The following is a 13,045-nucleotide window of genomic DNA, read 5'->3' on the forward strand; positions in this document are numbered from 1 at the left end:
TAAAAGACAGGATTTGCAATTATTTGGAAAAGCATAGTTGGTTAGATAGTCAGCATGGCTGTGTGATGGGCAGGTCATGCCTCACAAGTCTTACTGAATTTGTTGAGGATATGACAAAAACACAGTGATGAAGGTAGAGCAATGGATATGGTGTTTATGGATTTAAGCAAGGTTCCCCATTGTAGGCTCATTCAGAAACTAAGGAGGCATGGGTACAGTGAAATGTAGCTGTCTGGATACAAAATTGGCTGGCCCATAGAAGACAGAGGGTAGTAGTAGATGAAAAGTATTCAGCCTGGAGCTCGGTGACCAGGGATCTGTACTTTTTGTAGTTTATATAAATGAATGAGGAAGTGGAAGGGTGGGTTAGCAAGTTTGCCGATGACACGATGGTTGGTAGAGTTGTGGTGTGTGGAGGGCTGTTGTAGATTGCAATGGGTTATTGACAGGATGCAGAGCTGGGCTGAGAAGTTGCACATGGACTTTAAACCAGGAAAAGCGTGAAGTGATTAATTCTGAAAGTTCAAATGTGAATGCAGATTACAGGGTTAGAGACAGGATTCTTGGCAGTGTGGAGGAACAGACGAGTCTTGCAGTCCACGTCCATAGATTCCGAAGTTGCCACCCAAGTTGACAAGGTTATTAAGAAGGCGTATGATGTGCTGGTTCTCATTAGCAGGGGGATTGAGTTTAAGAGCCATGAGGTTATGCTGCCACTCTATAAAGTCCTGGTGAGACCACACTTGGAATATTGTCTTCAGTATTGGTTTCCTCATTATAGAGAGGCTGTGGAAGCTTACTAGGATGTTGCTTGGTCTGGAGGGCAGATTTTATTATGAAAGGTTGAGGGAGCTAGGGCTTTTCTCATTGGAATGAAGTAAGATGAGAGATGACTTGATAGAGGCATACGAGATGATGAGGCATAGATAGACTCGATAACAGAGACTTTTTCCCAGGGCCAAAATGGCTATCACGAGGGGACATCATTTTAAAGGTTGAGAGTGTGGTGCTGTGGAAAAGCTCATCAGAGGATGTTCCACTATCCCCTACTCGACTAATCTCCAGCATCTGCAGTCCTCACTTTTATATAATTTTAAAGTTGACTGAAGGAAGATTTAGGCGAGAAATCAGAGGTAGGTTCATTACATAGAGAATGTGGTGTGTGTGTGTGGAATGTATTGCCAGCAGTGGTAGCAGAGTCAGATAAATTAGGAACATTCAAGGAACGCTTGGATAAGCACATGGAAGACAGTACAATGGAAGATATGGAGGTTAGTTTGATCTTGGAGTAGGATAAAAGGTCGGCACAATATCAAGAGCCAAAGGGCCTCTGCTATCCTATGTTCACTTGCCTCCCCTTTCATCAAGTCTCAGTCTTCCAACTCTGTACCATAGTACCAAAACGTAATGCTTATGACATTTTTTGCCACCAATCTCCATAAATTAACTACTGGCTGCTGTTGTAATAGAATGGCATTTGATTGTCTCCACTAGTCTTCAAATCAGAAATCCTGAAATTTCTCCACCGGCATCCTAATAAGATGCTGCTTCTCTGGTGTTTTACACTAAAACACTTTCTCGAATGATGATTCTTTGGAGAAATTGACATATTCAGTCAGAATCAGAAATATAAAAATCAGATCTCCTATATAGGAACTTTGGAAAGCCAGGCATTACAGTCTATACAGTCCAAAATAAATTTTCTCCACAGATTAAACCTTCTGCTTTAGAATACAAATACCATTTTTTTTTTAAAAAGCTCAAGAAAACTTAGCAAAACCAACCATACCTGAGTTCAGAGGCTGCATGGAATTAAAAACCAGAAGTTCTCTGTTGATAAAGACTGAGCTACTACCTTAACCCCAAAAAAATCCCTATCAACCATAAACAAAATACAGCAAGGAAACCTGCTTTTAAAAAAAAAATTGATGAAAGTATCAGTAATTTTCAGGTACACATTAAACTTTATTTCTGAATATTGTGTTAAACTTGAACTGAAGCTATCTCAGTTCAGACAGAAACAAACTGTTGCTCAAATTGAATATGACTGCGCGAAAGTTTCCTTTTGTGCTGAAATGTTTCCGTGACTTTTACACTGTAAAATTAATGATATAAATCTAAAAATTTATGATATTTATTTGAATTTCTTGTAACCAAAAGAAATTAATGCCCTCTAAATCTGAACTTATTTAGAAATTAAATGTGGTGGAATTCCAAGAATTCAAAATATTTAGTTTTCAATCCAGCACTGAATATCATCTTCAACTTATAATCTACATTGCTGCTCAGAAATGTGTTAACTTGTCAGACATGATTCAAAGTAACAGCTTTAGACAATTTTAATTGCTCTATTCTTTTTCATTATTCCAGATGCCTTACTTTCATATTTTCACAAGGATGTGCAGAGGTTGCAATATTTAGCACTAGCCTCTCCACAACCTCTATTTATGGGGTAATGTTACAGAAGTTCTTTCCAGTAGCAAGATGTCAAGGTTAGGAGAGAATGCAGATGGCCAAGATCAATGGATGATCAATAGGACAGAAGGCACAGGATCAATGTCCTCCCTCCGTTAAAAGGCAAACATTAACTACAGCATGAGAGAGGACACATGAGCGGGAGAACGCAAGGCATGAGAATGAGACAGAGGGTGGAGAGCAGGAAGGTATCTCTCCTTCTGTTTGGATCTGAGAAAGACGGCATACTTGTGGCCAGCCCTTCAATAAATTTATATTTTTAATCAAAAGATCAGAGGTTAATGAATAGGTAGAAGATGCATTTGAAGCTCTTTCCAACAATTCAAAGTTCAATATCGTTATCAAAGTTCAAACTGAGCTCCTATTTAATATTTCCTCAATCTATGACTAATTCTGAAACAATACAGCATGAAAGGAGAATGAACTTTAAAAAATGCCCTGCATAGGACTTTACTTGCAGGCAAATTGTAATGTACAAAACAATGACAGTCATGGCTCATGACAGGCAAGTAAAAGAATAAAAGTGTAAATTCCAGAGCACAGCTCAGTCTTCAGCGTCATTTGGCAGAAGATTTCCTGAAGTTGCATTCAACGAGTAAAAGAATAGACAGTACAAGTTCTCGGGTCATAACATGAATTTTCTTGGAATAGCATTTCACTTCCCTCAGTTGTATGATGGGAGAAAAACATTAAAAAAAAATCAATCATCATGTACAACATGTAGGGGGTAATGTGTGCAAAGTACAGTCAATAAGATTAGGGACAGATGAGTTCTCTGGACTCAAACTTTCCAATAAGAACAGATATTTAGAGTGACACGGAGTCCAAATGTATTCAGAAATTTGTCTTGTATTAAAAAAAAACACTTCCAATTTTGTTTTCAATAGTTCTAGGACTGGAAGGACAAGCCATGCTTATGCTGGAGAACTTCCACGGTGGCATCAAACGCACTGTGTGGGGATAAAAATAGAGAAAAAAATATAATCAATTATATACTCTTTCAGCAACTTTGCCACAAACTGAAAAATTGTATTAAAACATTTACTTTACTGAATCATAAAGTTTTTTATTACCCACTGCTGTACTGAGAATCAGTAAGCAAAGGAACAAATTAAGACAACTGTTAAAATAGGGGGACAATCAAGGACAGGATTTCTTTCATTGCAATGAGTTGTTCTCACCTGGAGCACACTTTCAAACCATCAGTAAAGCAGATTGAACAGTAGATTTTACAAAGAGATTTAGATACATAATTGAAATGTAAAAATCTGCAGGACATTTGGAAAAAGCAGAGAACTGAATCTAATTGGAAAGCTCCTATAAGAACTGGCATAGGCATGAAGGGTTGAAAGGACTCCTGAGTTCTATGATTCTACTGATGAGAATAATCATGAACCAAAACTGAAAAGGGGATGCTTACCAGCCAGGCCTGATGATGCTGTATTTTCCCGGTGTTCCCAAGTTAATCACTGTTGATCCCAACCGACATTCTGGCTTTGTCATGTCACCAATCGGCCCACCGTCAACAACAAGACCCAACAAAGGCCAAAGGTCCCGAAATTCCTAGAGGATCAGAAGAATTTTGATCTTGTGAAACATTTTCCTTTTTGCTTGTAAGTTTTATCAGATACTGATGTCAATTATTCTGACTGTAAGACATAAGAACAGGGGAGTGCATCACTGCAATGCTGATTCACATCCAAAGTCCGCAGTTCAAATTTATCTTTAGTCTGAAAGAAGCAAAATCTGACATGTATTAATGGTAAAGAATTTGCAAAACTACCAGACTTTGTGACTGAATGGCCAACTACTTTCAGAAAAAAAATGACATTCTGGTAGAGCTGAAGTGCTCTTAGGAAGAAGTAACAATAATGGGAGCTTCACCTTGATTTAATTTATTTATGGTTATGTGTCTCTTGTTACAAAATAGTGAACAGTGTTGCCATAATTACAATATAAAACACTAGCATGGTCCCTGCTTGTGCAGTGTGTCTAATCCTGGGCAAACTCTGGGAAGACTAAAAAATTTGAGAGGTCAGGGAAGGAATTTACTTGAATAATGTCAAGGTTGATGGATTACTCAGGAGTTAAAAATGTCCTCTTTGGCGCAGATAAGGTCAGGAGATTTGGTAGGTTGCATATAAAATAAAGAAATAAATAATAGGAGCTTTAAATAAAGAAAACCAGCTTTTGGTGGCTAATGGGTCAATAAAGGAGGATGGAACAAATTCAAGGAGACTGGCAAAATAAGTAGCAGCAATGTGACAAAAACTTATCCAAGTGGTTAATATTTGTATTGCACGGTTTGATAGCGTGGTGAATATAGTTCAATCTATAGTTTCCAAAAGGAAATTAAATAAATGCTTGAAGGAAAAAAATTGCAGGAATAAAAGGAATAGAGCAAATAAAGTTAACTGGATCAGTTCTGAAGGAGGGTCACTGGACCCAAAACATTCATTCTGGTTTCTCTCCAAAGATGCCACCAAACCTGAGATTTTCTAGTGATTCTGTTTCTGCTTTTCCAAAAAAAAACTGGATTATTTTTTGATAGAACCAACATACACTCAATGGAACAAATGGTGTCCTCCAGTACTGCACTATTCTACTTTTTAAATCAAAGGACTGACACTGACACGGAACATCAAAACTGGCTTCATCCTCCATCCTATCCTCACCAATGCAAATATCCCTCAATTTCACAAGGGGAGGAACTTGCCACAGACCTAAAACCACCCACGACAAGGACTAGAAAATTAGGTAATGGAAAATGTCAGAAGTAGGCCAAATACAGGGTGACAGAAGTATCACACACTGAAAACTTCAAGCTGAATGTAGAATTCCACAAGAAACTCAGTGATAAAGTTTTTTGACAAGATTGGTGGAATCCTGTTTTTAAATTAATTGGAGCAACTGTTAATTATGCAGACTCAGCCCTTCAATAGGTCTTGCATGTTCATTTCCATAAGTGAAAATTCAGTAATACGAGAAAGGAAGCAGGTGACACAAGTACAGGTGATGAAGGGAAACAAAATGTGTCTTGCAACAGACTCAAATAACTTCTATGCAATATTCAAATTATTGCAGGCTGATTTTTATCTAGATTACTTAGTGTGGAAACAGGCCCTTCGGCGGAAAAAGGCCACACTGACCCTCCGAAGAGCAACCCACCCAAACCCATTTCCCTACATCTAACACTACGCGCAATTTAGCATGGCCAATTCACCTAACTTGCACATTTTTGGACTATGGGAGGAAACCAGAGCACCCGGACGAAACTCACGCAGACACGGGGAGAATGTGCAAACCCCACACAGACAGTTGCCGGAGGCGGGAATTGAACCCGGGTGTCTGGCGCTGTGAGGCAGCAGTGCTAACCACTATGCCACCGTGACGCCCTATTTCACATCAAACAAAAGATCATTCAACTGAGACTTGTACACTTTCAATTCAATCATAGCTTACCTCTGCCTTAGTTATAGATACCCACCCTTGGGTTTATACAAAATGAGCTTGTTCAACAAAACAAAATTTAAAAAATCTAGCATTCAATTTCAAAATACTCAACTGACCTAGTTATAAGTGCTTTTTGAAGAAAGTGAATTCTAAGTTTCTATTACCCTTCATGACGGGAAGTGTTCCCTGATATCAGCCCTGAATTTGAAGTTTTCACTGTCTTGTTCTACTTCTTCAGTGAAAATAGTTTTTCTCACTCTATGTAAACATCTCATTTAGGTTATCCCCTTATCTTCTAAATTAAAAATCACAAACCAATTCTGTCCTCAATATCATTCTCATGAATGTATGCTACACATGCTCCAAGGTGAACTTGCTTAATACCAATTCATATCAAAGTCCCCTTATCCTGCAGCTGGAGCATAATTTGAAAAAAGTGTACAGATAAACGTGTTTTCTTTTTAAGTTTAATTTCTTGAGCACTATTAAGTAAAAGTCTCTCAGTTTACTTCACAATTTGAGCAGAAAACATTTTCTAACCATTCCTCAATACGGTTCTTTGATATTCACATGACCTTCTCTGCCTCAGTTCCAAAATAAGGGCATTGCCTGTTCACCTCCTTGATCACAAATGTGTTCAATATATTGCTTGGGCTGCTTAAGTCAGCTTTACAGAGGGAGTTTTTCCCATTTCTATTTCTAACTAACTCACCTATCCCACCATCAGAGCTATTCATGTCATTCAATATGGGTCTTGCAAATGTCTAATTTCTCAATTCTTTCATTATCTCATCCTTCTATCACTCAGTGCCTTGTGAAACAAATTAAGAGCTGCAATTTCCTTCCAGCCAGATTCCGTAGAAAGTTCAAAGAACAAAGTCAAGCTCATCGATTAACAGCCCATCTGCCACATTTAACACATGCTTTGTCACATCCTCAATGGAAAATGGTCAATTGAACAATAGTGGAAGGTTATCAGAATCCAAAATATGGTGAACAAGACACTGTTTTAAGAAACCAAGATGATAAATATTTAGCAAGGTTAATGCAAAAGCAACAACAGGCAGTTCCTGATATACACATTTATGAACACAATCCCATACAGGGCTGTATTAACATTAAATATGTGACATGAATGCAACAACGAAACGTGTCTGCAATGCAGTAACTGCCCATAATCCATTAGCTAAAGTACACAAAAAGTTAAGGTGCCTTTGTAATAGTCACTATTAATAAGGAATACCCACCTCTGTGGTTAGTGTGCTGGTCTGAGAGCTGAGGTTGGCACTTGTCAAAGCTAGAGGTTCACCACATACCTCTGCAAGCTTCTGAATAAATGGATGCTTTGGAATACGTACTCCCACCAACTGCAAGTAAAATAAATAAAATGGACACAACAAACTTATTCAGCATTACAAGGTGATAGCAATCATAAGACCTAAGAGTTCAAGACAGAGAAGCAGAAGCAGAAAGTAGCAACATTTGGACAGACATAACAGGCAGGGATGAGAGGGATGTGGACCATGTGCAGTCAGATGGGATGAGTTTAGAATGGCATCACGGTTCGCATAAATATGGTGGGCAAAAGGGCTGTTCCTGTGCTGTACTGTTCCATGTAGGCCTTTCAATCAAGTTCTCTCTGCCACTCAATTGCTGATCTGATAATTATCCAGTCCACCATCCTGCCTTTTCTCAGTAACGTGATCAAATATCGAGTAACGGGCATTCTAAATGAGGACTCCTTTAACTGATTTTAATTTGAGTTCATTGGTTCTCCGATAAGCATACAGCAAAGTCATGTGATCAAACAAAACATAGATCATTCAATTCATTCTTACATCAGTGAAAGGATTCAAATCTTTGTTCAGTTCCTCTGACCGCCTGAAGACTAGCGTTACAGGTCCTGGCAGGAGATCTCTTAATACCTGATCGGAAACAGTGACCTTACAGTACCTGTAAAAATAAAAGGAATTCCTCAATCCACAAAATATTCACAGACCAGTATTTTCCATATGAAAGGCTGGTTAATCTTTCATAAGAGATTTTAAGAATAAAGGGCCAACAAGTGTCCTTTTCAGATCAATTAATTCCATCCACCCACCCCTTTGCCATTTTATCCAATTGTTTCTTCATCACACCCCTCTCATAACAAATCATAATAAGTTGTTTTAAATCGACTTAAATTATTGGGTTTCCCTTTTAATTGATTCCCCTATTCCACAAAGATTTTGGTTGACAAATTCTACTCACTATCCATGCTTGCACCTAACAGTTTACACCCCATCGTTCAGAGAACCCTTCCTCACACAAGCCAATTTGTTTGGATCAAATGTCCATTTATTTCATCATCTTGAAAACCTTTCCTAGTCCATTCCTAGATTGCTCCTTTCCAAACAGCCTGATTTCCCAAAACCCGTATGAGAAACCAAATCAAATATTTAAGGTGTTGTGAATTACAAACAGGAACTAAAGAACAGTCTGCAATCATACAGATTCACATAAGAATATAATGAAATATTAAACAGTACTTTTACATATGACAAGGATCAACTTGGCTCTTTGACCTTGCTCTGACATTCAGTAAGATCAGAGCCAATCTGATTTTGGCATCAATTCTACATTTCCTCAATCTTTCATCCCTTGGTAATCAAGGATCTACCTACCACTGCCTTAAAATCATTGAAAGATGCTGCACCCACTATCTTTTTAGGATTTCCAAAGTCAACTTTCAGAAAGAAAAAAAATCTTCATTTGTCTTGAATGGACAGCCCCTTATTTTTAAACTTTTCCCTCTAGTTCTATATTGTTCAAATACAGGAATATCCTTTCAACATTCACTGGTCAAGTCCCCTCAGGACCTAATATGCTTCAATTCAGTCACCTTTAACTCTTCTAAACTCGATCTAGCTTTTGCTCACAAGGCAATCCACCCATTCCAGGTATTAGTCTGGTAAACTTTGTATGAACTGCTTTTAACGTATTAAGATCCTTCCATAGAAACAGTGGCCAATACTGTACATAGTACTCCAGATGCAGTCTCACCAACACCCTTTATAATTGAGGCATTACTTCCCTACTCTTGCAATTGAATGCCCCTGGCAATGAAACATAACACTACTAGCTTTCCTAATTACTTGCTATTCCTGCATGCTAGCCTTCTGCAATCCATACACTAAGATACTCAGATCTCTCTGAACCTCTCACAATTTCACTAATTTCCTTTTGTTTTTGTTTTAAATTCTGCCTGCCAAACTAGATAATTTCATGTTATATTCCATTTACTAGATCTTGGTCCACTTACTTAACCTGCCTGATACCTCGGATGCTGCCTGACCTGCTGTGCTCTTCCAGCACCACTCTAATCTAGAGTCTGGTTTCTAGCATCTGCAGTCCTTGTTTTTACCCACTTACTTCACCTACCTACTGCCCTTTGTAGTCTATGGCCTCTTCACAACTTCCTTTCCTACCCAGCTTTGTCCCGTCAGCAAATTTAGCGACTATACCTTCAGTCCTTTCGTCGAAATAGTTTATAAACTGTCAATAGTTGAGACCCCACGCCGACCCACAGCTTACCACTCATGACATCCTGAACTGGCCATCCTGCCACCCATTTATTCATACCTTCCGTTTCCCTGTTAGCAAGCTGATTTTCTAACCACAGCAAGTTGTTACCCACCCAACACCATCAGCTTTTAGTTTCTGCAACAACCTTTAGTGTGGCAGCTTATCAATGCCTTCTGACATTTTTAGGTCCACGACGCTCGATACTTGCACTCACTTATAAATATCTTCCACATGACCAACACAAATAGCCAAAGGCTTATCCTCATTGCGTCCTTTGATTTCATAAATCCTTCGGATGGCTTCAGAATTCTGCGCAAGGCCGGTGATTCCATAGATGGTATCTGTAGGAACTGCCACCACCTGACCACAGCGGAGAACCTTTACAGCCTCTGTTAAGGCATCTTTCCAATCTGGGTTAAAAAGAACAGTTGCATAAGTAAGATGTGGATTCAAACGTTTCACTGGCGAACACCAGCAAGTAACTACATGCATATTGAAGCTGATGTTCTCATGCAACAACCTCAAACAACTTGAAAGACAAAGCCAGAATCCATCAGCCCTTTGATAGAAAAGCAATACTCAGTTTCCATGCAAAAGAGCAAATAAGAGGATTGATGATAGGATGGAGGCCTGGGAAGTTAAGTTAACAAAATGTTTAATGGGTCAACAGCTTTAAAGGAATAAAGGATAGAGAAGAATAGGTTGTATCCAAATAAGACATTACTTCCTACATAAAAATCTGAGAGTGTATCATGTCAGAATTAAAAGTTAATGACAAAGACCAACACAGCAAAGTAAAAGAGGGAAAGAAAACAACAAAATTGAAACAGTGGCTTTGATCTAAAGTTGCTGAAAACACTTAAATCCAGAAGGCTAGAGAATGCAGAGTGGAAACATAAGGTGCTGTTTCTCAAGCTTGCATTGTACTTCAGAAGAAAACAGCAAAGAGGCCACATACAGAAAGTTCAGCATGGAAGCAACCGGGAAACAAAGACAAGCCACCAAAAACTTGGGATCATGCTTGCATACTTAGGGATTAAATTCAGAATTTTACTTTTAATTACAAGGGGTATAATTAGCAAAAGCTAAATTCTGAACAGATATCAGCAAATTCTTCAAATAAACACATGAATTGGACCTCTGGATGCAATCCAATTGTTTATGAAAAAGTTAGAATTGCTTCAGAAATTAATTTCTGCATTTGGAGTAGGTAGAGTCTTTTTAAACAACCTGTTCAATAAATATTATACACCAATGGAAAAGGCGGGGCTTGAGCCCAGAGCTTCTGGCTCAGAGGTAGGGACACTACCGCCACGCTGCAATAACTCCAGAGCTGGACTCGAAATGTTCACTCTTTCTCTCTCACACCACACGTGCTACCAGACTGGCTGAGTTTCTCCAGCATGTTCTGTTTTTGCTTCTGACTTCCGGCAGGCGCAGGGCTTTGGTTTTATTAACCCCAGGGGGGTCTTGGTGGAGAAAAGATCCTCCTCATTGACCTGCGTTTGCAATCGGAAATGCAGCTGCTTCTGAACTGGATGGGTTAATTTAAAAGCAGCGGGATTGCTGGGTGTGCGGGCTCTAAGGTAACGTTTGCAGCATTGCTCCTGCCCAGGTTACCTGGAGGGTGGTTCTGCACTACCCTCTCTACATGGATGATGCAACGTGCAGACATGAGCCCGAGCCCGGGCCCGGGCCTAGGCCTAGGCCTGGCTCAGGCCTACCTCACCTTCCCCCACCCCCGGACTCGGGTTGAAGCCACCCCCGTACAAGACAGAGGGGAAAAGGGGCCGTCCCTTTAAAAGGTGGCGCGCTCTCCGCTTACCTCCTACTCCACCCCGAGGCTGCGGCCTGAGTGTAGGCCCAGGTCCCGGCGGCAGACGGCCCGGTGACGGGGCCGGGGCCGGGACCTCGGGAGCGGGAGCCTCGGCTTTGCCCCGGGCCCAGTCCGGCTCCTCACCGCCGCCAAGGCCGCCCTCCAACCCCCGGCTCCTCATGAGCAGCTGGAGGAGCAGCCGCCGAGGCCGCGTCACCATGGAACCCGCTCCATGGCAACCCCGGCTCCCGTTCCCAGGGCAACCGCCCATTGATTGACAGCCCGGCGCCGCGCAGCGCGTGGCCACTTCCGCAATCGGGGGGCCAGTGCTAACGTTCCCTGTTGTAGCTGCAGCAACGTGAGGATTAGCATCGCTCAGGAAGACATTACATCTAGGAAAGGGATTAAAAAAAAAACAAACACAGGCTATTCAGCCCAACTAAATCCCGTTAGTCAACAGGAATCTCCTCCCGTCCCTTATATATTTAAGGGGAAGCATATGGGAGAGAGAGAACTAAGGCGACAATGAGGACTGCAGATGCTGGAGATTAGAGTGGTGCTGGAAAAGCACAGCAGCTCCCAGGAGCAGGAAAATCGATGTTTCGGACAGGAGCCCTTCATCAGGAACTCATTTATTGTCACTTGTACCGAAGTAGTGAAAAGCTTTGTTTACCAGCAGTACAGGCAGATCATAATAAGCAAGGATACACAGAACAAAAGGTTCAGGCACGAGGTAACATCGCACAGGGTGGACAAAAGTTAGCACAATCAGTATTATTTGAGGCTAGAGTTCATTCAAAAGTCTAATAATGGCCAGGAATAAGCTGACCCTGAACCTACTGGTGCATGTTCAAGCTTCTGTATCTTCTGCCTGATCGAAGAGATAATTACCAGGATGTGATGAGTCTTTGATTTGTTGGCATAGAGCCATGTAAATAGGATCCATGCATGGCAGGTGGGCTCCCATGATGGCCTGAGCTGTACACACCACCCTCTAATTTCCAACAATCCTGGGCACAGCAGTTTACATAACAGGCCCTTATGCACCTGGACGCTCTGCTTTCAATTGTCCATCTGTAGATGGAAGGGAGATTCAAGTATAAACATTGCTATGGAATCTTTGGGCTCTTTCTGTGCCACGTTTCATGTGATCCTACACCTCATTTCTTTCTAATTCATTGCCTCCTATACAACTGTTCAGCTGGAAAGTGTCCCAGTTATTTGCCTTAACCAGCTCCCATGGTAGTGGATTGCAGACTCCAAGTAACGAAATGGATGTTTGTTGCCAACTCATTTCCCCTCCCCCCGCCCCAATCAACCTCGTGAGCAATGTTATTACATACCTCGAGCAAGTCGGACTTGGCCCCATGTCTACTGGCTAAGAGGTAGGGACACTGCCATTGCACCACATGAATCTTCTCTATATTTGTTAGCATTCATGTGAAGTGCCTTAAAAGCTACCTTTAAATTTAAGGTTTTATTATGCTACTTCTGTACTATGGAAGGTCGTTAAGGCTGAAACATTGAATATTTTCAAGAAGGAATTACATATCGCTCTTAAGGTCAAAGGTGATAGGGAGACAGCAGGTTGCTGAGTTGGATGAGCAGCCATGACCATATTGATTGGAGGAGCATGTTCGAAGGCCATAATGGCATACTCCTGCTCCAATTTTGTCTGTTTGAAATTATAAGTTATTAGCAACTAACTAGTAATGGTATAAAAATGGATACTCCACT

The 13,045-nt window shown here is 40.6% G+C and overlaps 1 protein-coding gene across 1 annotated transcript; it reads right to left on the reverse strand.

Moving 5' to 3' along the window:
- Positions 1–1,941: 1,941 nt before the first annotated feature.
- Positions 1,942–11,546, reverse strand: yrdc (yrdC N(6)-threonylcarbamoyltransferase domain containing). The gene is made up of 6 exons (XM_043717132.2): positions 11,318–11,546; positions 9,707–9,902; positions 7,767–7,881; positions 7,176–7,295; positions 3,896–4,038; positions 1,942–3,425 (listed from the first exon to the last, which is right to left on the reverse strand). The coding sequence occupies exons 1-6, from the start codon at positions 11,526–11,528 to the stop codon at positions 3,365–3,367; spliced, it is 846 nt and encodes a 281-aa protein (XP_043573067.2). The 5' UTR covers positions 11,529–11,546; the 3' UTR covers positions 1,942–3,364.
- Positions 11,547–13,045: the final 1,499 nt, after the last annotated feature.

Source organism: Chiloscyllium plagiosum, unplaced genomic scaffold (genome assembly GCF_037043375.1).
Source record: "Chiloscyllium plagiosum isolate Xiang-an unplaced genomic scaffold, Cpla_swu_hap1 HiC_scaffold_30, whole genome shotgun sequence".
Taxonomy (NCBI): domain Eukaryota; kingdom Metazoa; phylum Chordata; class Chondrichthyes; order Orectolobiformes; family Hemiscylliidae; genus Chiloscyllium; species Chiloscyllium plagiosum.

Bases quoted from the DNA above. Each gene is read 5' to 3' on its own strand.
- yrdc (XM_043717132.2), bottom strand. From the start codon at position 11,528: ATGGTGACGCGGCCTCGGCGGCTGCTCCTCCAGCTGCTCATGAGGAGC. The intron at 9,903-11,317 runs GTAAGCGGAGAG...TTTTTAACCCAG, and splicing joins GCCTCGGGGTGGAGTAGGAG to ATTGGAAAGATGCCTTAACA. The intron at 3,426-3,895 runs GTAAGCATCCCC...ATCCCCACACAG, and splicing joins AGCATCATCAGGCCTGGCTG to TGCGTTTGATGCCACCGTGG.